This window comes from Gadus chalcogrammus, chromosome 4 (assembly GCF_026213295.1).
Source record: "Gadus chalcogrammus isolate NIFS_2021 chromosome 4, NIFS_Gcha_1.0, whole genome shotgun sequence".
NCBI lineage: Eukaryota > Metazoa > Chordata > Actinopteri > Gadiformes > Gadidae > Gadus > Gadus chalcogrammus.
In genome coordinates, this window is record NC_079415.1 from 27078153 (window position 1) to 27102392 (window position 24240).

Genomic DNA, 24240 nt, shown 5'->3' on the forward strand with positions numbered 1-24240 from the left:
GTTGGATGGGAGGTACTACCCTAAAAGCTGTGTTATAGAGACCCCGCCCCACTCACGTGTCTCATCCTACCTATCACAGGTGTGCTGAGTTAGCCCTGCTATCAGGAGACCTTTTAACCCCACCAGGACAAGCTGAAGACAGACTGGCTGGAGGAGCGTGTGTAGACCAGACACACTCTATGCCAGTCTCGTGGTAAGAGGCCTGTGGCCAACCTGCTTGACCCAACTGAACCTTTATACTGGAATTACGTCCAAGTGGACTGAAGAGCTGTTTCCTTGACGTGTGTAATTTGTGTCTCGTGCTGAAGAAGAGTGAAGGCCTGCAGCTGAAGAGGAACCCCAAAACTCCACGGGGAAACCAAAGCCGAGCTAGGGCGAAGAGGTCAGTGGCAGGGACCACAGACCCCACTAAGCCTGGCCTATCTCTCTCTCTCTCCGCCCCCGCCATCACAGAAAGAGCCAGACAGAGCACCCTGATGTCAACCATCGACCCGCTCAATATTTGAGTTTCCTTTTGCCCCCCTCCCTTTTTCCACTCACCTTTTATAAATAAATGTCATAAGTTGATTTCACCGCAAACCCTGTTTCTGCCTGTTTCTGTTCCAATTGGTTATCCAACTGTTGTGCTTCACAGAACAAGAGCCCACAATACATATTATACTGAGAATACCTACATTCTCTCCTGGAACCGTCACCTTATCGTGGTGGAGAGGTTTGCGTATCCCTGTGAACCTGAGGGCTGTGTTTTCTGGAGCCTCGTGCTCCTGGTAGGGTCTCTCAGGCAGAGTGGTCTCAGGTGAGGGGCCAGACTAAGAATGGTTCAAAAACCCCAATGAATAATGGAAGAAGAGGAGATGTGACCCGGCCCGGATGAAGCCCGGGGCCCCCGTCTGGAGCCAGGCCCAGTGGAGGGAAAAAAAGTTAAGTAAATGTCAGCCAACATACAGTTGGAATACACAATTGAAATTCATAATGTTAATCACCATGCAAATGAGAGCATAGCTAATTCATGGTCACGTTTAAGGTGCAGTAATTTCCGGTTTTACACAATTCAATTACTGTATGGTATGTTAGATAACAACAGTAAGAGCTCAAATTAGAGCAATTGAAAGAGTGAAGCATTAGTCTCCTGTCATCTCCTTCTCATGCACTGGTTAGCTGTAAACAGTTCATTAAATTGTATTGAGTCAATTTTGTCCTAGTTTAGCATGTGCTATTGCTACTATAGATATACAAAGGACAACTTGTCATTTTTGTGTTCTATTTGTAAATACTGTTATTACTGATAAACCTACTCAGCTTTCCATCATTGTTGATAATCGTTATACTCTTAAATCAGCGGGTTGTAGACCCCTGCGTTGGGGAGTGTGGTGCGACACCCAATAAGCGCCACACACGTACCGGTGGGACGGGTTTGTACGAGGCTGGGAGGGAATCACCACAGTATACCCACTACAATAAAATAGACTACACCACTGCTGTTATTAAAACTGATAAACCTACTGAGCTTTCCATGATTGTTGATAATCGTTATACTCTTAAATCAGCGGGTTGTAGACACCCCTGCGTTGGTGAGTGTGGTGCGACACCCCATAAGCGCCGCACGAGTACACGTACCGGTGGGACGGGTTTGTACAAGGCTGGGAGGGAATCATCACAGTATACCCACTACAATAAAATAGACTACACCACTGCTTACCTCCACGCACAGTCTGATCTGGTACCGTACTCCTGGATAGGGGTTGGACTCTATTCTTCTCCGGAGTTGCCGAGGGCGTGAGGCGCCGGGCGGGAACGCGACGCTTCATCGCATGTAACGCGTCTACGCGCCTATACCAATGGTTCCCTATGCAAAAATGCCGAATTTTGACGCCCCTAACGCGAGTAACGCGTTTGGTGTGGCCGTACCATAAATCCCCGGCTGAGCGCCGTGGTGTTGGAGTTTACCCCGGTAGACTCCTCGCGTACGCGTACGTGAGGAGTTCAAAAAATTTAACTTTTTACGCTCATACGCGTGATACTTAGCCGCAATAGCCAATCAGCGTGGAGCTTGACCCGACGTCACTGGCAGAGAGTAGTGACGCTTGCACAGAAGCATACGGCCGACATCTTTCTTTATTCTGGGTGGTAATAGTAACATGGTTACGCCATTAAATGCGTTTATGGAAACATTTTTAGCGAGAAATGTGCATTTTACTTTCATAATGTTCACTCGGTGAATGTGAAGGATGTTTGGTTTGATAGTTATGACGAAGAGTGAACGCTCCGTTCACTTGCATGGACAGAGTCTCTGGTTGCTAAGCAACCTCAACGTCTTGGCGGACTATTTCTCTGCTGATCAACACTACGAATGCTGGAAACACACCAGAGACACCATGTGAAGTTATTTAACCCGATTATTGTTATTTATATCCGAGATTATTTAATCTAACCCGATCCAAGCTCTATCATGCACCCAAACACGGCGGCGTTTGGGTTTCCTTCCTCTGACTCCTAAATCCAGCGCAGCCACAGGCGCGTAGCTGCGTACGTAGGACAATTTTTGACACAAAATGGTCAAGCAACATTTTAGCTGCGTTACGCGCGTACATCTATACGCGGGTACGCGTTTGGTGTGTTCGTACCTTGTTGTAGGGGGGAAAACTCGGACTGTTTTTTGTGCGTATGCACCAAACAGCAGTTCAGAGTACTCTGCCTTCTTGGAGACCCTGAATGGAGTCCTGGATGGGACTCCAGTAGGGGACTCCGTAGTTCTGCTGGGAGACTTCAACGCCCACGTGGGCAACGACGGAGACACCTGGAGAGGCGTGGTGGGGAGGAACGGCCTCCCTGATCTAAACCCGAGTGGTCGTTTGTTATTGGACTTCTGTGCTAGTCATGGATTATCCATAACGAACACCATGTTCGAACATAAGGGTGCTCATAAGTGTACCTGGTACCAGAGTACCCTAGGCCGAAGATCGATGATCGATTTCGTGATCGTGTCATCTGATCTGAGGCCGCATGTTTTGGACACTCGGGTTAAGAGAGGGGCGGAACTGTCAACCGACCACCATCTGGTGGTGAGTTGGATCAGGGAATGGGGGAAATTTCCGGATAGACCTGGTAAGCCCAAATGAGTAGTGCGGGTGAATTGGGAACGTCTGGAGGAGGCCCCCGTCCTAGGTATCTTCAACTCACACCTCCGGCAGAGTTTTTCTGGCATTCCTGTGGAGGTTGGGGGCATTGAGCCGGAGTGGGCGGTGCTCAAAGCCTCCATTGCTGAAGCTGCGGCGGCTAGCTGTGGCCTCAGGGTCTTAGGCACCTCAAGGGGCGGTAACCCTCGGACACCGTGGTGGACACCGGTGGTCAGGGAAGCCGTCCGATTGAAGAAGGAGGCCTTCCGGGATTTGATATCCTGGAGGACTCCTGACTTGGTTGCAGGGTACCGACAGGCTCGAAGGGCTGCAGCTGCGAGCGATCTCGTTGCGGCTACATCGTGAAATCATAGCAACGCGACACAGTGTAGCCTGCTCAATAAAATCAAATGGAAAAGTTGAACGCAACATATTAAACCAAGAGCTGCCATGGAAGTCGTAAAAGCCGCCTATTGACCAGACAAAGGTGACGACGCATACGGGTAAGAAAAAAGTTATTCACGCGTGTAACAATGTACTTCATCAAACGTGCTGTTGCTAACAAACTTATCGTCTTGTTGGTCAGTCATAGATTCTCTACAACAGCGTAACCTTCATTGAATTGCAAAACGTTTCTCTTAAACCAGGAGCGATACCATATTTTATAAACTCCATATTGTCGTGTTGATAAATCGCATTTGTCCAAGTAACTTTAGCAATCAGATGAATGAGCGAGTAAAGAGTCGAATATTTCCAACTGAATTGTTGATGAGTAGGCCTACAGGTATAAAGTTACATGGATAGAAAAGTTAACTTCGCTAACCCCACCTCCTTATAAGTAATTTCATTAGTTATTACTTATAGTTTCAATACACCTCTGCAACACAAGCAATACATTTGTTTATTAAATTATGTTTGCTATTTGTGTCTTTCAGATGCTTCAGCTGTTGCACATTCACAGCCGCAGGCCAACAGTTTGGTCTTTCAGCCGAGCAAGTAGCTGGTGGGAATCGATTGTTCCAGAATTCACCAACAGACAGTGGGTGGATAACTTCAGGATGTCAGAAGAAACATTCATGTACCTCTGCATCAAGATGCGTCCAGCGCTGCAGAGGCAGGACACAAACTTTTGCCTGTGTGTCCCCCTAAAGAAAATAGTTGCCATTGCACTGTGGAAGCTTGCAACCAACGGTGAATACAGGAGCATTGGCCATCTTTTCGGTGTGAGCAGAACGACTGTTTGTCGATGTGTGCAACAGTTCTGCAATGCTGCCTGCAAGCTGTTGGCTCCAGAAATTATGTTTTCCTGACCAGGAGAAACTCAAAGAAATGGCAGCCTACATTGAGCAGAAGTGGGGCCTTCCGCAGTGTGTTGGTTCCATTGATGGGTCACACATACCCATTATAGGCCCACAGGAGTGCCGTGTTGACTACTTCAATGGAAAAGGCTGGCATTCCATCATCCTTCAAGGTGTTGTGGATGGAAAAGGACTGTTTTGGAGCATGTGTGCAGGAATGCCTGGGAGTATGCATGACGCTCGAGTTTTGAGAACGTCCACAATGTGGGAATTAGTGGAGCGTGGAAGACTTTTCCCAGCCTCTACCAGGAACATTGCCGGGGTAAATGTGGGCCATTACATTCTAGGGGACTCTGCCTATCCGTTGCAGAACTGGCTCCTCAAAGCATTCCCTGACACCGGCCGGTTGAGTGCAGAACAACTGCTGTACAATAAAGAGTCTGCAGGGCACGTGTTGTGGTGGAGAATGCATTTGGAAGACTTAAGGGGAGGTGGCGTTGCCTTCTGAAAAGGAATGATAGCAGCATCGAACTGGCCAAAACAATGATTGTGGCTTGCTGTGCCCTCCACAACCATTGTGAGAGGACTACCAGACGGAACTGGACATGCCTGCAGCTGTGGCAGGAGAGCCTATGGTGCCACCTGCACAGGGGGCAGAAGAGGAGGGTAGGGAAGTCAGAGAGGGTGTGATGCGCCATTTGAACATTGAAACATAAATGCAGATTCAACTTGACCAGTTTGCAGTTTTGTACATGTATATATTTTACAAATAAAAACCTTTTGCTTAAATCTGCCTCTTCATATTGTGAAAGAGGATGCTGTGTGTTTCCGTGTAGATTACTAGCCTGGTTCTACCAGACTCTCGTACTTCACTTCATTTCATTTCATTTGTACAGAGAGTCTGGACCTAATCAATTGACAAACGTTAACTCACTTGAAGGCGGGTGTCTGTTGAAGTTTAAAATGATTGGATCTGCCCAGTGCCACTCTGGATCTGCCATAACCAATCGCTAACGTTTGGTTGTGACGAATGTCATGCGCCGGGAATCACGCGCAGGTTGTACACAAACCAAACACCTTGCGCGTCTGCACGAAAATGTCCGTCAACGACAGCTGCAGGTTTTGTTCGTCGAATTTAATTTATCAGGGAAAAATTGCACATTGTAAATCAACTACCGACCTACAACAACAACTCAAACTGGCGTACGACTTTATCGTCATTGTTCTCAGACACGCCCTCTGTTCGCTGATTGGCGGCCGCTGTGGCGGCACCAGAAAACCAAATTACATACAGCAGGTCCAGACCTAGTACTGAAGGGAAATTCAAATTGAGCGGAAGTACTTAGGCGGGCGGAGCCAGGCTAGTAGATTACATTTTATGGTATTTAAAGTGAGTTGAGGGGTTAAGTCGCCGAACCAGTCAAGTCGCCTGGTTCGGCGACTTGACTAAAATCAAAAGTAAAAAATAACACTGCAATATGGCGTTTTGATGTTCAAACTGAATATGAACCTTAACTTCAAATTAAGTATTGATTTTACAGCGCAGAACCAATTATTGTCCTATATAATACGCCAGGCATCTTACTGGTTTCCCCTATTTTAATTGAAAAGTTAAGCAATGCTGTCCACTTTCCCCATGTGTGAAATGTGAGCCATCCCGAACTGTGGGTGTGTAAACTCAACTTCAAGGTGACCATAAAATGTGTACATGGAAAATGTGTAGAAAAGCAACTCCTGCTTTAGTTTATAAACTCCTGCTTTTTTTATTAACAGTAAAAATACAGGAATATTTATTTACATATTAAAACATAAAAAAAAATAGTATTCACACAAAAAAAAAAGGTTCAGAGGGTCATGCCCTGAATGGCTGGATCACGGCACAGGGTTGCGGTGTCCAAACACCTGCACCATCTGGCTGAACGTTTGGAGGAAGGCGGTGTTGAACGCTGCAACTTGCGCCATCTGCTGCATTGCTCATTGATCCTCATGCAGTCGAGGATTCATGGCATCCTGTAGGGCCTCCTCTCGAGCGACCCGGTGTCTACGATCCAGTCGCTGCTCTTCCCGCTCCTGCCGCCTCTCATCAGATGCCTGCATATCCCGGATGCTCGCTGCAACATCACTGGCCCTACTTCTTTTGGCTGTAACAGAAAGGAATAGTGGACATCATACAAATTGTTTGAGCAACTTCTCATTGTACCGATGTGCAGGTACACAGAATGTATAATTACTAGGGCTGTAATGATACACCAACTGACGATTCGGTTTGTATCACAATTTTTGCCCCACGGTTCGATACATCCCACGATTTTTTTTAATTTAAAAAGCATTTTATTTAAACACTTGTATAACAATTAACTTAATGTAACATTTAATAACAAATAATTTGGAACACTGAACAGATTTGAACGGAAAGAATACTATTAAAGTAGGCCTATAGCTAAATTAATAAATAAATAACCAAAGATTGCAGTTGGAGGATGCTTGCAGGTAGGCAAAAACCCTCAACTAGTTTGGTTGGTTTAGTCAAATATCCTATTAGAGCTTCTTATTAGGCTATGTAGCTTAAATAATGACATAATCAGGCCGTATAGAATGCAACATGTTTAATAGCCTAACTTTCAATAGATGGAAAAAAACATGAACGTCGCAATAACGAGGCATGCCATGCGTTACGAGTAGCGTATGTGTGTGCGCGAGAATGGCAGTGTGCGTGTGTGTGAGTGACGTCAGCGAGTGAGTGGACGAGCGAGGAGAGCGAGCGGTAGCGTGTGTGTCTAGTGAAGAAGAGAACTAGTACACCAACGGAGGAGTCCTGAAAACGAGGCCAAAACAGGTACAGCTAAGTCCGGGTCACGCCCACTTTTGGCGGTGGAAACGCAACCCGTACCGCACCTTTGCGAACCGATCCGTTCCGCACCCTGCAGTGGTAACGCGGCAATATGGCTCTGGGCTAACCCTAACCATAATCTGTTTCTTTATGGCAGCTCGTTCCAGAGGTGCTGCATTACCGCCATCTGCTGGACTGGCCCTTGGCCCATGTGTGAACTAGCGCGGAATTCTTCCTGAACGCGGCTGCATGTGTGAATAGTGTAGCCTACATCACTAGCGGTGTCTGCAATGTTATAATGGTAGATTACTAATGTTATCAGTTAAAATCTGTACTGATAGGTTCTCAATTTACACTATAGCATAGCAACGATTTTGAAATTGTGTATTCTAGTGTGGACTATAGGTCACTGCGAGTTATGGAGGCTCAATGTCATAATTTACTTGAATTGTTTCAATATGTTTCAGCTGTTTATTACTGGAGATATGCTTACACCCTGTTGAAAATTAACTGTTGACAAAAAATAGATAATGGACAAATAGTCCATGACTACCACCGTCACCTGTGTCAAAAATGTTTACCGAACAGTGTAACTACTCAGTGTAACTACAGCGTACCTGCTTGAGAAGGTGTCTCTCCTGTTTCATTGCAAACTTAACAAAGACAACCCAAGTCTGTTCTCTTTATTCAAGAATATACACAAAAATAGATAAAAGCACTTTTTGGTCTTTCGATACCTTCTTGAATTCATAATCAAAACATTTCGAATGAAAGAAGCAATGTCACAACTACCTTGCTTAAAATGAAGTGAATTGATCATATACTAAAGTCAATGTATACCACGTGCTAGCACAAAATGTGGTCTGTCCTTTTTTTGTTTTACAATATCAAACTATTGCCGCACTTATAACAAGGATAGGCATCGTAAGAATTGTTAACAATGCTCATTATGACAAAATGCAGAAATAGCTAGCTACCACAGACCAAGCTCTGTGCTTTAGCATTCAGAAATGTTGCTACTTAGGACTACTTGGGAATCAGGAGCAGTATTCCCCAGGGAGGCCAAACTATACACATTGAGTTTGTTTCTGTCTGGTTGAACTGTAGAAGTGCACCTTGTTGTCTCCCTCTGTCGGACCTGCGCAAAGAGATACAACAAGGTTAATGAAAGTCCCGGAAAATATATAATTTCACTCACTATTCACATTCCTTGGGTGAAACTAGTCAAAATGTTTAGGTGATTTTAAGCTACAAGCTACTTGAAATGTTACACAGTGCGACTGAAGTCCAGTAGTTCAACCTTGTGTCTGAATCCACGGGAATAAACAGGGCCAGTTATAGTTTTTTTAAAGGAAGAAAAGTGAGGGAAGCCAGAGGGTTTGGAAACTGGATTTAAAATGCTTGAGACTCAAGACAGTTAAAGTATTTCATCGCCTCAAATTATTTGATTTTGCGAAAACGCAATAGCACTATGAAACAGCATATTAAGTATTTCATTGGTTAGGTTTATGATATGAGGAGGCAATGGTAAGTCAGTTGTTCTTTAAAACATTTCTGCTACCTGTGTTTTAGTGTTCAAATTGGTCAGTTTTAGGCCTACCTTACCATACAAATGTGTACCAATATGCCGATAGTCTTTCTGTTCACAAAATGTTAAACATTGTTCAAGTGTAGTTTGATTTATGATTACACAAACTGTAATATTATTGCCGCAATACAGTTATTTACCAATATTTGCCATGCACTGAAACCACTATTTCGGGCCTTTAACTTAGCCATTACATGGATGACGTTCTTTTTTAACCCGACAGTGTAGTTCCTGAGTTCCACAGCCATACATAAAATAGTACATAAAACAAGGATATTGTGTTGGTGTGTGTGCATTTGTTTACATGCATAGCTACTGGGCTCGGCTTTCAGGGAGGGGGAGACTTAAAGAGGCAGGAGCTTAAACTATGTAAACTAGCTCTAATGAAATGACAAACCGTAAAAATAACATCATTAGATCCCTTTAAGGATGTTTCACTTGATAAGGACCTGGTACTAGTTCTACAGGCTGGACACCAACCTGTTACGCAGATGAAATCAAGATGTTCTTCACAAGAGCTTTGCCTCCATGTGGAACGTTCCACACTGGACACACCCCCACAGGGGCTGGAATGATGTGAGGCTGCATCCCATTGGGTGAAGTCCATTGGGTCACGGGACATCCAGACCCAGGAGCTTCCTGTAATTGACCTACCAACATTGAAAGAGTTGAAAGAGATAGCTGGATGGAAGGAGTATATTGTGGCCAAGGAATATTTTAAAAAAATTTGACAAGATAAAAGTGAGTGAATGGATGGACAGATGATCATAAGGACAGTCTTGTTTTTCTGATAGACACCAAGACCTTGCCAGTACCTGCGCAGGCCCACCCAGAGTTGTCTGGTTAGTGGGAAGGGGGCGCTAGCCACCAGCTCATCAACCATCTCCTGGTCCTCGGGGCCCCTGATGCTCAGCAGGTCCCAGTGATAGTCTCTGCAGTAGAACAGGGCGTCGGACCAGCACAGCCGCTTCCCCACCAGTGTGACTCTCCTCTCCATCGCCTGAATGGTGATGGACGGTGGGGGAGGCACCAATCCTGGGGAAACAAAACACAGCCTGGTGGTGAGGGAGTTCTGCTCTCCATTTACACTGCATAGCACCGCAACATCTCTCCTTAGAGTAACTAATGACATTCAGATGCATGTGGATGTAGGTGACCACTCCACAGTGCATCCTTTGACATAGTTGTCTACCTCACCATACCAACCGTCAGGGCCCTCTAGGCCCTCTCTAGTCCCAAGGGCCCAAGATATTCAAATTTTATTGTATCATTTCATAATGATATTATGAAATGATTCCTGCTTGATCTGCTCCCCCCGCGACCCGACCCCGGATAAGCGGATGACGATGAGGATGAGGATTTCATAATTTCACAATCAACATCCAAACAAAAATGTTTCTGAGGAAATATACCCCTCAAAATGGCCTATTCAATTTATCGTTGAATGTGAAGGGTTGAATATAAAAAGCCCCTTTTTATTAGCTAGAATTATTTAGAAAGGCCGGACCGGGGAGGATTCTCCCGTTGGCTATTAGTGCCCCACTCCGCCCCTGCTCCCATGCATCCAGGTGACATCATCCATTGATTGTCTGCGCTAATTCCCACTGAAAAGTGTGTCTTAAAACGCAGTCTACTGGCGCCCTGAATACCTAGCCCAAAGAAGCTAACTCTTCTGAGAAGTGCTGGCCTTGGGGCGACTGGTTAACACTGAACTCGCTACAATGTTTTACCACTGTACGAAGCATGCCCCTGACAGAAGTTAAAACTTCGGACCAGGATTTTCTCAAAAATGACAAACTGAAACAATAAAGGCAAAACAATAAACAGTGCTCCGAAGGAAAGGCAAGCCCAGCTGGCGAACTCTTCCTTGCCAGAGACTGCACAAAACTATAGCCAAAACAAATAATAGACGTTCTCACCTGAACTCACAAAAGTCTATTGATTACGGATTTTTCACAGACAGGCTTTGCGGACGAGCAACCCAAAAATATGTTACGGTGAAACACTTCACCAGGCATCACATAATTAAAGGGACAACAACAGAATAGAGTTTTAAAGCAAAAATGTAATTTATTTAGGAAGACAAACAAACAAGGAGTAACGAATGCCTAAGGGTATATGTTTGAATGCAAAATAGAGGTTCTGGGTGAGAGGATGAAGTGAATGCGTCTGTATGTTAGAAATGAGACTATAGCTAATAAGAGTGAGGATGAGGGGAAAGAATTAAAGACAAAGAACAAAGCAAAGTGCCCAAGTGAAAGAGTACCGTAATGGTACCTGCAACAACCGAAGAGAGTGCCTCCTGAGCGAGAGACCTAACCTGCTTATATACCCCGCCCATTAACCCAGGTGCAATCAATAATATAATTATGATCACTTTACCTAAGCAGTAGCCCTGTATTGGCATCAAAGAGCCTAAAGGGGGTGCAGGGGGTCGTCACACCGGGTTTCAATTAAATAACAAATATAGGAAAGTTGTAGTTACTAAAGTAACAAATAACTTGTTCTTTGCTACTTTCCACCACTGATGACATGTAATGATATACTAGGTTCCTACCTCCGTACACTTTGACTTCACACAAAGTCAGTACACTTGCAGTTGCACAGGACAAGTAGAAGTTGATAAACCTTCCTTCCATTCCCCTGCACTGGACAGTCTGAGTCACCGTGCCTGGGACATCATAGATGATAGAACACCTGACAAAAAGTACAGATAGAGAGGAGACAGTAGCCTGATAAAAGTAGGTATCAGACACTAGATGTAGTAGCTCACACACCAGCTACACACCAGTAGCTGGTGTGTGGCCAGGTGTAGTTTAGAAGAGCAGGGGTTGCAAAAATGTGTTCTCTTTTCTCACAGTATAATATCGTATTCTATCATTTGTAATTTATAATTTGCAGGAGTGTAATAGGGATCATACCCAGCCGTTTTGGCTCGGAGTGAAACACCTTAACCCTTACACTATCCTGCCCCAGTTTTTCAGGGGTGAAGTTGGGCAGGGGGTACGGGTAGCAGTGATTCACCTTGGGTTGTCGTTGCCGTTGTTCACCGGTGAATTCCCGATGAGGATTTCCACGCCGTTGAGCCTCTCTCTAGCGTCACTCCTATTAGTGACCTCAATGTCAGACACCCTGTATACACCGGGCAGCTGGAGCCGCCACCACGGTTTTTCATGGGTCGTATGGGTGCAGCTCCGGTGAGTCCACATGGGGTCGCTGTTCCCATCAATGGCGCGTTCAGCCTCCCCGTCACTGCTGGTTGAAGACTGAAAGGCCGTGCCGCTCAATGCCACGTTAATGCGGGATTCAGCTTAATTAAGAGGGACACCATAGAAAAGTTTGTCAGGTTTTAATTTACTATTTTTTTCTAATTATTTATTTTAGTTGTTTCAATGTGTTAAAAACACATTGAAATACTTGCATGTTTGAGCAACTTATCGTCAGCCTCTTAATAGAGCTCATACCTGAAAAGTCCCACAGGTGGACGACCACACCTGGTGAATGCAAATGCAAATGAAAATAAAGTAGTACAAATCATTAGCAACATACATCGTGAAACTATTTTACATAACACATTCTAAATTATATTTAAATATTTATTCAAATTCTGATGTGTGGTGTAGAAATATTACAAACGGCAACAATTAATGTGATTATATATGGTCGTTATGGACGATTAATTCCTTATAATGAACTCAGATACAGATACAGTGGTGCTGTGTGGAATACCTACCAATGATACTATAGAAGAGCCTACTGTACCCCATCGTTCTGTAGAAACAACAAATTCCATTACTGACAATAACTAATACACTTGCTCCTACGTATACAGTCCTCCATTTTAACAATGTTGGTACAAAGGCGTCGCTGAGAACAAGCCCAGACCTGCTCTCAAATTCCAGCAACAATCGGTAGCAAGAGCTAGCAGTAAGCTGCAGAGCTTTTAAAGCCAGCTAGAGAGCGTGGCTGTCATACTTTGTCAGCGCGAACAAGCCACACTCGGCTCCGAAGCACTGAATGCAGCTTTTGTACATTATGTATATCTTTATGCATACAAATGATAGATACATGATTTGTGCATTTGTTACAATTCTGATAAACGTTAAAATCATTGTCATTATTTGAAACAACTAAAAACGTGTTATTTATATCCCAATAGGCAATGTCCTTGAATATACAAATACAACGGACTCCGCTAGAGGTGACAGACAGACAGACAGACAGACAGACAGACAGACAGACAGACAGACAGACAGACAGACAGACAGACAGACAGACAGACAGACAGACAGACAGACAGACAGACAGACAGACAGACAGACAGACAATGGTGTTTATTAAGCATAAAGAGCGAGAGTATGAAAGAGTTATAGGCAACTACATCCGGTGTCGCTCTTGCAAATGGTCTGCGATCTAAACGCTGTGTCGTTCGGAAAACATAGCATAAGGTATAGGTTTCCGAGGAGCGTTACCCTCTGGGAAGGGGCCATCATCAACCGCATCAAAGTCCTTCCGAAAAGGCACTTTGACGTTCCGAAATGAACTCAACTTTTCAAGATTTCTGAGCAGTGACCCTTTCCTATTTCATTATTTGACAATTAACATCTAAACAAAAATGTTTCTGAGGAAATTTACGCTTCAAAATGTCCTATTCAATTTATCTTTGAATGTGAAGGGTTAAATATAAAAAGCCCCTTTGTCAGCTTCAGACTCAGAATGCTGCTGACTCTGTGGTTATCGGGAAGAGAAATGCTATGCAGCTCTGTGGGGCCGCTATAATTTCACAGAGGTAATAGTAATTCAATGAGATTTATTTCAAATGAAATGATATCACAGATAACCTGCCCTCGTAACGCAGGTTTCAATCCATGTAATGTCTAAAAATGTCCCGGTGACCCTTTTCTGTTCATCATGCCTTTAATACGGTTTTCAACCCCTGACATTTTTCCTTTATGATAGTTGCTTTGGGCAGATGTGTGCATCTGCACTAATCAATAATCATCTCATGATTGAATTGTTTAAAGTCAAAACGCGTACCTGTGTATTGTGAAGTTATCATATAGTTTCTTTGATTATTTTCTTTAACATTGAAGTCCTTAATAGACAAGTTTCACAGCAGATATGCATGCATAACCAGGGAGCAAAAAGCATAGAAAAACAGATAGACAATTGTGAAGATGACAAGGATTTGTTATGTGTTTAACTGCTCTAATCTCTCTTACCAACTACCCTGCGCAACGATCTGCCAGAAACAAATCCAATAAAATTAAAAATTAAAAGAACATTTAAGAAAGAGAAATAATTATCATATTACATTCATTTGTGGAGTCCAACAATAAGTTGGCTACCATTACAGAGCAATCTAACATCCCAACATAGTTTTGTCTCTGACTTGAAGATGGTACTCACCTGCAGAGTCAGGAGGTCCTTCTGTGATGAATGAAGCATCTGCATCCAAGAGCAGAGCTTTATGAACCTGATTTGCATTAATAAATGAGCTAGTCTTGTTGGCACGTGCTCAGAAAGGCATTTAAAACCGCCAAGGGTGACTGTGGAGTAACATCAGAGTCCCTTTATCATAGTTCAGACTCATGTGGAGTTGATTAAAAACCATCACTAGAGCTATCAGCTGTGCTGTGGAGGCCCCTGCTTCTCCTCTTGAGGAGCAGAACATATATAAAGCAGAGGAAGTTCTGATGTTCTCCACAAGAGTGTGAGCACCATGTGGAAGGGTCCACAGTGGAAACGCTCCCACAAGACCTGGCCTGGTGTTAGGTTTCTTACCATTGGGTGAATTCCTTAAGGTCACCGGACATCCAAAACCAGGAGCTTTCTAAAGTGGAACTACCAACATTGATAGGTTTACCAGGGTGGAACAGACGACGGTCAGACAGATATCAGAATGACAGACTTGTTTGTCTGATAAACAATAAGGCCTGGCCAGTAGCTGCACAGGTCCTGTCGAATACTCTGCAAAATAAGAGCGGTCGAGAACGACTAGGTTTGAAAGTTTAAGGCTTTATTGATCATATTTGGTTAATACATTTGCATCATATATTTGCATAATACATTTGCATAAGATAACAACAAAACCTGAGATGGTTTGCAAAGAATTCCTGAACATTCGTCAGGCCTTGAGTTATATCCCCTAATTGTGTGGCTTCCCCCAACCTGCACTTACCCAATCCTACCGCTCTATGCTACGGGCCTTTAAACTGGACACCTCTCATGTCTCCCACTCCTGTTGCCCATTTACTAAACATACACTTTCAGCCATGTATTCCAAGAACATCTCAATGTAAGACATATCAACATTACATTGTGAAGAAGTTGCATATTAAACATTAGAGTTATTTCATGTGAGGTAGATCAATTCTCTGGGATTAAAATCCACTTGTCACCTTGTTCATTAACCTGATTTTAAAGTGGTCCGCAAAATAAAGAATATGTTGGCGTTTTTGCACTTGTAAATACTTCATCGCGTTTGTAGCCTATACTCAGACGTGAGCTTATTCTTGCATGCAGATTTCTTCATTCATAAAGAAATAAAAACATTTGGGAGCATGCAAATTATTCTAAAGAGGTCTAGACTGTGAACGCACCAATGTGAACTCACTCGTGAACCGCTTGCCACCATGTTTTTTGTTTGAAGGGAAAGAAGGGTCTCATGGAGTATGCGTCATCCAGCTCAGGTTGTGTAGCCGTTAGGGATGAGTCGGTCGCGACCGATTCGTTACAACGAACAAATCCCAAACGTGAACAACAAGAACTGGTTCCCCAAAACAAGAAGAACTGGTTCTTTGATTCTTTTTTTTTTACATAAACCAAAAATATGGTCACGTAAATAAAATATACAAACGAACAGAGCTTCGTCTCCCCGCGACTTATATTGATTGAGTCTACAACGTTCTCAAAGATTCATCCAGTGAGAGGTAGCAATGGTGCGCGCTTTCTCTGTCTGACGTATCTTGGGTCATACCATTCGACGTTTTGACCTCCATCTGTTTATTGGATAAACGCATTTCCCAATCCCAGGAGTCTTTGCTCCATTCTATTCAATTTATGAACAAACAAAGAAATTAAACTGCAGTTCGTATTTTTTATTTATGACCATGAAAGTTCTGTAATGCCTGAACAATGAAGAATTAAATGTAAAGTAAAATAAAATTATAAATGTAAAACCATGAATGAAATCTAGAGAGTAAGCAAGTGGTATAAATATTGGTGGGACGTTTGGTTTTACTCTTTTAGATATCTTCTCGATTTTCACGGGGGTTAGAGCCTAGAAGTGGTTTAAATTATGCTCACGGCCGTCTCGCGTAGGGGGGGGGGGCAGACACCAAATTACGTTATCTGACGTGACGAACGAATCAAATAAACGAATCGTTACAGTGAACTGAACTGAAAGAACTAGTTCCCGGAAAATAATAATTTTGCCCATCCCTAGTAGCCGTGCTTGTGCGCGTGTCGGCTCATAAGCATCTGTACCGTGGCCTGGGCACAGCTCTCCCAAGTGTGCTCAGGCCACTGAATTGAACTGTACTTGAGGTATGGTTGGCGTGCTCACACTAGCTAAACGAAGTACACTTGAACACGGTACAGGTGTGGAATGGACTTGGGCACGGTACAGATGGCCTAGTGTGAGTGCGGCATCAGCTTCTCTCCACACTGGTATCAAACATATACTGTAGGTAAGATGTTTCTCATAGTTGGTTGTTTATATGCGTCGTATCCACCTCTCCTGATGAATCCCAGTTAAAGTCGCAAACCAACACTAAATCACCACAATCATTGTTTATATGCGGAGCAACCAGCTCTCATTTTCACACACACACACACACACACACACACAGACAAACGCATAACGGTCCCCCACAGCAGGTTAATCCCAGGGACAGTCGCAAACCAACACTAAATCACCACAATGTCTCTCGGTTTGCTCTCCATAAAGAAGAGGAGGACTCACATGAAGGCATTTGAGGTAGCCTACACAGTGCATGGATGTGCCCAAAGTCAGAGCGTGAAAGCTGAGACGTCAGGACAGACGTCGTAGGCAGAAAAAACTGCCTACTTCCTGGGGGATATGCAGACACATAGCAGGCGCCCCCCCCCCCCTTTGATCTGGGAACAAATTTGACCTAAAACACACTCTGATATCGAATCAAAAAAATAATTTTGAGTGCACCAGGACAGATATCCGGTGTTTTTTTAGAGGCAGCCTTTCTAAAATGCTCTGCCAGTGTAACACCATTGCATAGAGATTGAAGTAAAACAAAATAACCACAAACAAGTTCCTTTATTTTTCTTGTTATGATCCGTTATATTGTAGGCTCCCTTCTGATCAGTTGCAAGACAACAGTAACCTGTGTCGTGTTCCAATACCCGTACTGTCCGTACTTACCAGCCAAAATTTGAGTACGTAGTACGTTCCAATTCAGATCCGGTGAAAGGAGGATACTTCAAGGACCCGGATGCCGTACTCAAAACGGGCTAATCGTGAAGTGTGGATCGAAGGACACTCCCCGTACTCAACGGCAGCCATCTTAGCTACGTAGCGGAAGAGGCGGAGCCAGGCTGAGCCGAAGTCAGCGCATTTTCCACATAGCCTGCATTAATAGAGTCATTTTGTAGTTTTTATAGTTTTTATAGCTTTTCATAGGCGTAAAGAGTTCACCGTTCAAAGCGGAATGTTTATTGCGGGGGAGGAGCCACGGCGGCAGTCGTGATCGTAATTTCCGGGTAGTGCACCACGGAGTACTCGATTTGGAACAGCACTCACATCTGAAAAATTTACGTAGTATACTTCCTTTAAGTATACTCATGGAAGTACGGGTATTGGAACACAGCAATGGTTTCCGTCGGTGGGCGATCCTCTTATTGGCTAGTGTGCTTCGTAGCCCTGTGCTCTTCAAAATAAAAGTTCTTCCGTTTGATAATGTCGACAAAAATATTTCTGTATTATAGACACTAGCAGACACAGAGGACCACACCACCCACAGTCAAGACTGACACGGCTTCAAATAACAATAATAGCATTCATAATCATTTGAAAATGAGAACGTATGAAGGGATGATGACTTCAGTGCAGTTCATGTTTAGCCACAGTTAATAGCCTACATGCAGAGTGGACCTGAGGGCTTTACTACGACATCATTGTCCGGCTCTGGGGTCTCATTTATAACCGTTGCGTATGCACAAAATGGGGCTGAAAGTGGCATGCGTGACTTTCCACGCCAAGGTTGTGATCTGTGCATAGCCTAGCAAACTCTGACCCATGCGTACGCATGGTTTGGAGGAAAAGGAGAATTGGCGACACAGGGGTGTGCTGATGAACTGAAGTCAGACTGAAGAAATGTAGAGTGAGAAGAACAAAGTTTTATCATCGCCCTTCATAAATTGAATTTCAACCCGTATCATGCGTTAAATCTATGTAATCAGAATAATTTAAGTCAACTGCGTTATTTCTCAGTTATAAGAAACATCTCCTTAGAATCTCTATATTTAATCCCGTCACTCCATACTGTCCACTGACGGCGCGACTGCATGGAATAAAGCATCTGTCCAACATGTGTCAATAACATAATATTTGGCAGGCATTAAAAAGGGTTTATGTTCAAGAACTTTTTACGTGGGTGATTACAAACTGTCTATCCAAGGTGTTCTCGGTTGGTCTTATTACCGTAACCCTTTAAATACAGCGGTGAGCCCCCTGCGTAATGCTGCACCATGGCACTGCTGGCACTGCTGGAGGACCATGCAAATGGCAGGATTCTGAGGGAGAGGGCCTTCAGGGACCATAACGATTTATTGGTACATAAAAATATGTACCTCTATGTCAGACCACTTCTTTTTTAATTCTGGGACTGTGAGCTCCGTGCCACTGACAGAGTTCACTGCTGCAGCAACATGTTGCTACTCACGATGCTTTTTGTTGTTGGTGATCCCAATCCCGTTACGGCCGAACAAAACTACTTTTCGGGCCTCCACCACACCCACAAGTGTCTCCACTTCAACCTTCGTGAAATTTTGCTATTTTGCTTTTCTCAGTCCTTCTGCCATTCTTTCCGACACGACATAATACTTCCATCTGAGTCTGTTTTATATGCAGATCGCAATCATGAGGTCGTTTGCATTGACCATTTATGGTTAAAAAAGGGCGTGTACAGGGTGGAACGTGAAACAGATTCTGCTGCGCACACTTGTAGGCACTGTGATTTATAAAGCAAAGATTGCTTAGAGCAGGGGCGGATGGTGTATAGGGGCGGTTTGGGCGACGCACTACCAACTGGGAGAAAGAGGATTTTTTTTTTTTTTATTATTCTATCACGGCAAAAGTTTTCAGTGTTCTAGACCTAATATCTGTCATTGTCCAATCAGAATCGTCAGATTCAAGTCGCGTTTCAAATGATCCCGCCTCAATGGGCGAATTCATCGACGTGGAAAATCGCCCAAGCCTTCTCCGTTGACTCTAATGTTAAAACTTCTTTTTTTTCGGAAATTGAGCCTTCAATGCATTTTCAATGGGGATTTGGGACTCGCCCTAACGTGCTTGCGTCATATGTAACTGAGCAAAGAGCGCGAAGGGATATCTTCGATCAAGTCACTTGCTGATTTCAACATGGCTGCAAACGTGCGCTATTCCGTTTCGTCTCTCAAAGAAGTTCCTTTTAGTCGACGATCCAATTCAGAAAAATTGGCAATGAAATATATTGTATATAGTTCTCTGTAAACCAATGGTGGCATCATGCCTTCAGTGTGTATATTGTATGTAATTCTCTGCAAACCTATGGCGGCATCATGCCTTCAGTGTGCATATTGTATATAGTTCTCTGCGAACCTATGGTGGCATCATGCCTTCAGTGTGTCTTGAACAACCACACATAAAAGGTTGCACATATTATATTGATTTTTTATCGTATTTGTCTAAATGCATACTTAACTGTAGATAGATTTATGAGTGAAGTTACCAACACAATAGATTGTCCGTAACACACTCACCCCTTTTAGAATCACATTCTCTCACTCTCACTCTCTCACAAACGCACAGATAGAGACAGAGAGAGAATGTTAACTTGTGTATACCAGTAATTCCCAATTATTATTGATGTATTTGCACTTTTAATCTTGCTGAATTCTATAAGGCAAATAAATTAAGTAAAAACTTAGTTCCCGGCTCCATTCGTCTTTGTAAGGAAGAGTTATATTTTGTCTTTAGGGGCAAATGTTCTATTTTGTCTTTAATGCTTCGTTTTTGTATGAAAAACACAAAAAAATCTTCGGGGGGAGGAGGGCCCCAGACCCCCCTACAGGAGTTTGGTTTACAAACTTTCTGCCCCCCCTATAATAAAATTCACCAGCCGCCACTGGCTTAGAGGTGTGCGTACGCAGGGTTTTATAAGTCTGAATATCTTTTGGCGCACGCAAAACTTGGCTTTTGGGCGTACGTACACTTTTAGTAATGATCCCACGCACTGTTTTATAAATGAGACCCCAGAGCTTTGCGCTCTGTTCGTGTTCACATCACAGGAGCTGCGATCGCGGGCTGCTGATTTCCTCACAGCCTGAGAGCTATGAGGAATAGGCTACTGTAGCCTACACTATAAACAAATGGTTTTGCTCTTTGCTCATGGTAATTGTGACAGTCATTTTAACATGTCAGCAGGCAAGCTTCACTCATTCCAGGATGTATAATGCTTTGGCCTATAGCCTACTTTGAACATGTTTTGAAATGGATCTATAGTAGCCTATAGAAAAAAAAATTGTGATATTTTTATGATGTTTTAATGTTGCGTTATTAATGTGTTAGACAGCTTAGATGTTCTTAGATGTTTTGTAAACCTGATTCCTCTCCCACTCTGTTTAAGTAAAAGTGTGCTACTGCTGCAAAATCGCCCCTTGCTTTTGTTTTTTTCTTTTCTTTAATGTGTTTGGAAATTACTTTTAATGATATTAACTCGATCTTATAAATGGCCTAAACACATCAAATTTGTATATACCCTATACTGTTTGACTATAAAACTTCTAGAAGAATCTCCTCTGTGCAACTATTCATGTAGTCAGTCAATGATCAAACTGCATGGTCCTCCAGCAGTTCCAGCAGTGCCATGGTGCAGCATTACGCACGGGGCTCACCGCATAGGCGTCGATTACGCCGGGGACGCGTCCCCACCAGATTTTGTCATGATTAATTTTGTACCCACCACCACGGATTATTACACGGGCTTCCTCAATGCCGTGGAACGCTCTGTTCCCTTGCGTGGGCTCTTCACAACTTCCGGCACCGTTGCTAAGTATAAATGGCCGATGTCATGGAAAACAAAGGACTTTTTGCCTACGATGTCTTTGGTATCACTCCTCAAGTAGTCCGGTAACTTTTCAACCCCAGCGTCTTTGCTTGCTATTAAGCAACGTCAACGTCTTTGGCAGACTATTTTCTCTGCTGATCAACACTACGAATGCTGGTAAAATATAAATTGTAAAAAGACACACCATGTGAAGTATTTTTTTCGTTTTGACACGTAGCCGTGTAATAAGCGGGATAATGTATAGAACGTCGCCGGTCATTATCGAAATTAAGCCCCTTCAGTGGGAAGCAAGACACCTTCGCTGCGCGTCGGTGTCCTGTTCACCCTGTCAGGGCTTATTTTCCCGATAATGACCGGCATTCTATACATTATCCCTTACTTATTACACGGCTCTTCTTAATGCTGTAGACTGCTCCATTCACTTCCATGGGCCTTCCTAACTTTCAGCTGTCAATTATTTTTGTTGATTACACGGCTCTTCTCAATGCAGTGGAGTGCTCACGTCCACCATATTGACCGCTGTCAAGGAAGTGTTTTTTTTTGCCTCTGATTCACGTAATCTGTATAACTGCAGTCCTTTAATTCATCAACCCCAGCGTATTCGGTTGCTAAGCGACGTCAAAGACTTTGGCTAACTATTTCTCTGCTGATCAGCACTACGAATGATAACAAATACATTGGAAAAAGACACACTTTGTGAAGTTGTTTTTTCGATTTGGCAAGTAGCCATCACTAATAATACCAATACTCTTTGGCTGGGATGATGAGGCATCAGACAATCAAGTCATTTTAGCCTGAATACATAGGTAAAAAGCACCAGAGCAGGTTGGTAGGGCCATGGACAGTATCAGAACGATAACCTGGTGAACTAAATGGATGTGGTAGGCTACACCACGGGAGGCATCTGCAGACCACTGGTAAATAAAGGTAAGACGCAATATTTATTGCTTAAGATTTGCTGGTGCTGTGGCGAGGTCTTTTGTGTTTTGGTGGTCGGCTGTGGTCGGCTGTTTTAACTTGCAATTGATAGTCGGTGGAGTCAGTCTCTTGTTGACACAAAGTGACTTTTGGTCATTCTTGCTTTTCTTGAATTCTGGAATAATTGTGTGTGTGTGTGGGGGGGGGGGGGGGGGGGGGGGTGCATGAGTTTTGGTCAGAATGCCTGATGTAGGCTAGTTTTGATGGAATGCGTGTTGTGAATTGAGAACAGCCAGCTCATGATGTGACATACAGCGTTCAGCTGTGCAACAATTATATATATATATATATATATATATATATATATATATATATATATATATATATATATATATTCAATCTTGACAACTTTGGTAGTGCTGTGTGCTACACGTTTGGCCCTTCTGAACTTAAACAAGCAGTTAATTTCCTTTCCTAGCTCCTCTTGTTTATGTTGTTAGCTTAACCATGTCATGTCACGTTGTCAACATTGGATACGTGGAGCAGAACATAGTGGGTCATATTTCCGATGTTTTTTGGAAACGTTTTCTTCATAAAACGTGGCATACAGATTTTGTATACATTTTATTCCTTAGTAATTAGCTACATGGGTATGCCGTCTTTCAGAATCTTGCATTACCGGCACTAAAGAGAGAAAAAAGAGTGCATCCTCATTGTACACAGCACTTCTGAAAATGCACTTCCGAATGCGTCTCTGTCCCCAGCACATTTCAAACCAAACTGACGCCCATGGCTCACCGCTGTATTTATAGGGTTATGGTAATAAGACTGACCCAGAACACCTTGGATAATCAGTTTGTAATCAACCACGTAAAATGTTCTTGAACATTAAAAACCCCTTTTTAATGCCTGATTTGTCATGAAAAGCATCAAGAGGAACGGATAATAATATTAACGATTGTGATGGGGAGTATGTGGCTTGGTTTTCCACACTTGGGATTTAATTGACATTTGATTATGTGTTTACAGTGTCACATAAAAATATTATGTTATTGACACATGTTGGACAGATGCTTTATTCCATGCAGTCGCGCCGTCAGTGGACAGTATGGAGTGACGGGATTAAATATAGAGATTCTAAGGAGATGTTGCAGGAGTTATAACTTAGAAATAACGCAGTTGATTTAAATTATTCTGATTACATAAATTTAACGCATGATACAGGTTGAAATAAAAAAAAAAAAATGATTAGGGCTGCGCACATTCTCCCGTCAAGTTAGTTTTTTTATAGATCACAACCTTGGCGTGGAAAGTTACATACGCCACTTTCAGCCCCGTTTTCTGCGTACGCAACGGTTATAAATGAGACCCCAGAGCCAGACAATGATGTCGTAGTAAAGCCCTCAGGTCTACTCTGCATGTATTAACTGTGGCTAAACATCGACTGCACTGAATTCATCTTAACTTCATAAGTTCTCATTTTCAAATGATTACTATTGTTGTTATTTGAAGCCGTGTCAGTCTTGACTGTGGGTGGTGTGGTCCTCTGTGTCTGCTAGTGTGTATAATACAGTAATATTTTTGTCGACATTATCAAACGGAAGAACTTTTATTTTGAAGAGCACAGGGCAGCGAAGCACACTAGCCAATAAGAGGACCCGCCCACCGACGGAAACCAGATATTGAGTCGTAAATTCGTAGTAAGAACGAAAAATCGAATAAACAAACTGAAATTTAGATTTTCGTTTTTTTGACAAAACGAAAAAACTGCTTGTTTTCTGGTTTCTGCTTGTGTCAATTATTCCCAGAAAACAGAGTAATAAAACGTACCTTGCTCGGTAAAGCAGTTCTCTTTCCGGAGGAAAATAAAACGGATTTTGGAACAAATAGTCTGACAGTCAGTAAACACAGCAAGGTGAGTAAAACAGCAGAACTTTTAGAAAGGGTAAGACCTCTCCTCTCGTTATGGAATTTAAAAAATATAGGAATCCAGTACAATCATCAATACATAAACCATGTCGTTGTCATGGTCTGTCGGTTTCCTTGTCTTGTTTTGGTGTGTTACCTGTTTTACTTTGGTATCAGTCTTCTTTCTCCCCATGTCAGGTTTCCCTCCTGTGTGATTAGTGCTGCCTCCCCTAATGTGTTTCAGCTGTTACTCGTTGCGTGCCCTGTGTGTTTGGTA

At 43.1% G+C, this 24240-nt stretch overlaps 1 protein-coding gene across 1 annotated transcript; it reads right to left on the minus strand.

The window, feature by feature from the left end:
* Positions 1-7892: 7892 nt before the first annotated feature.
* Positions 7893-12041, minus strand: LOC130380953 (C-type mannose receptor 2-like). The gene is made up of 5 exons (XM_056588379.1): positions 11857-12041; positions 11390-11529; positions 9648-9867; positions 9313-9482; positions 7893-8382 (listed from the first exon to the last, which is right to left on the minus strand). The coding sequence occupies exons 1-5, from the start codon at positions 12039-12041 to the stop codon at positions 8312-8314; spliced, it is 786 nt and encodes a 261-aa protein (XP_056444354.1). The 3' UTR covers positions 7893-8311.
* Positions 12042-24240: the final 12199 nt, after the last annotated feature.

Coding starts and splice junctions, on each gene's coding strand:
- LOC130380953 (XM_056588379.1), bottom strand. CDS start 12,041: ATGTGGACTCACCGGAGCTGCACCCATACGACCCATGAAAAACCGTGG. Junction 9,868..11,389: donor TGAAGTCAAAGTGTACGGAG/GTAGGAACCTAG, acceptor TTGTTTCCCCAG/GATTGGTGCCTCCCCCACCG. Junction 8,383..9,312: donor TGATTTCATCTGCGTAACAG/GTTGGTGTCCAG, acceptor CTCTTTGCGCAG/GTCCGACAGAGGGAGACAAC.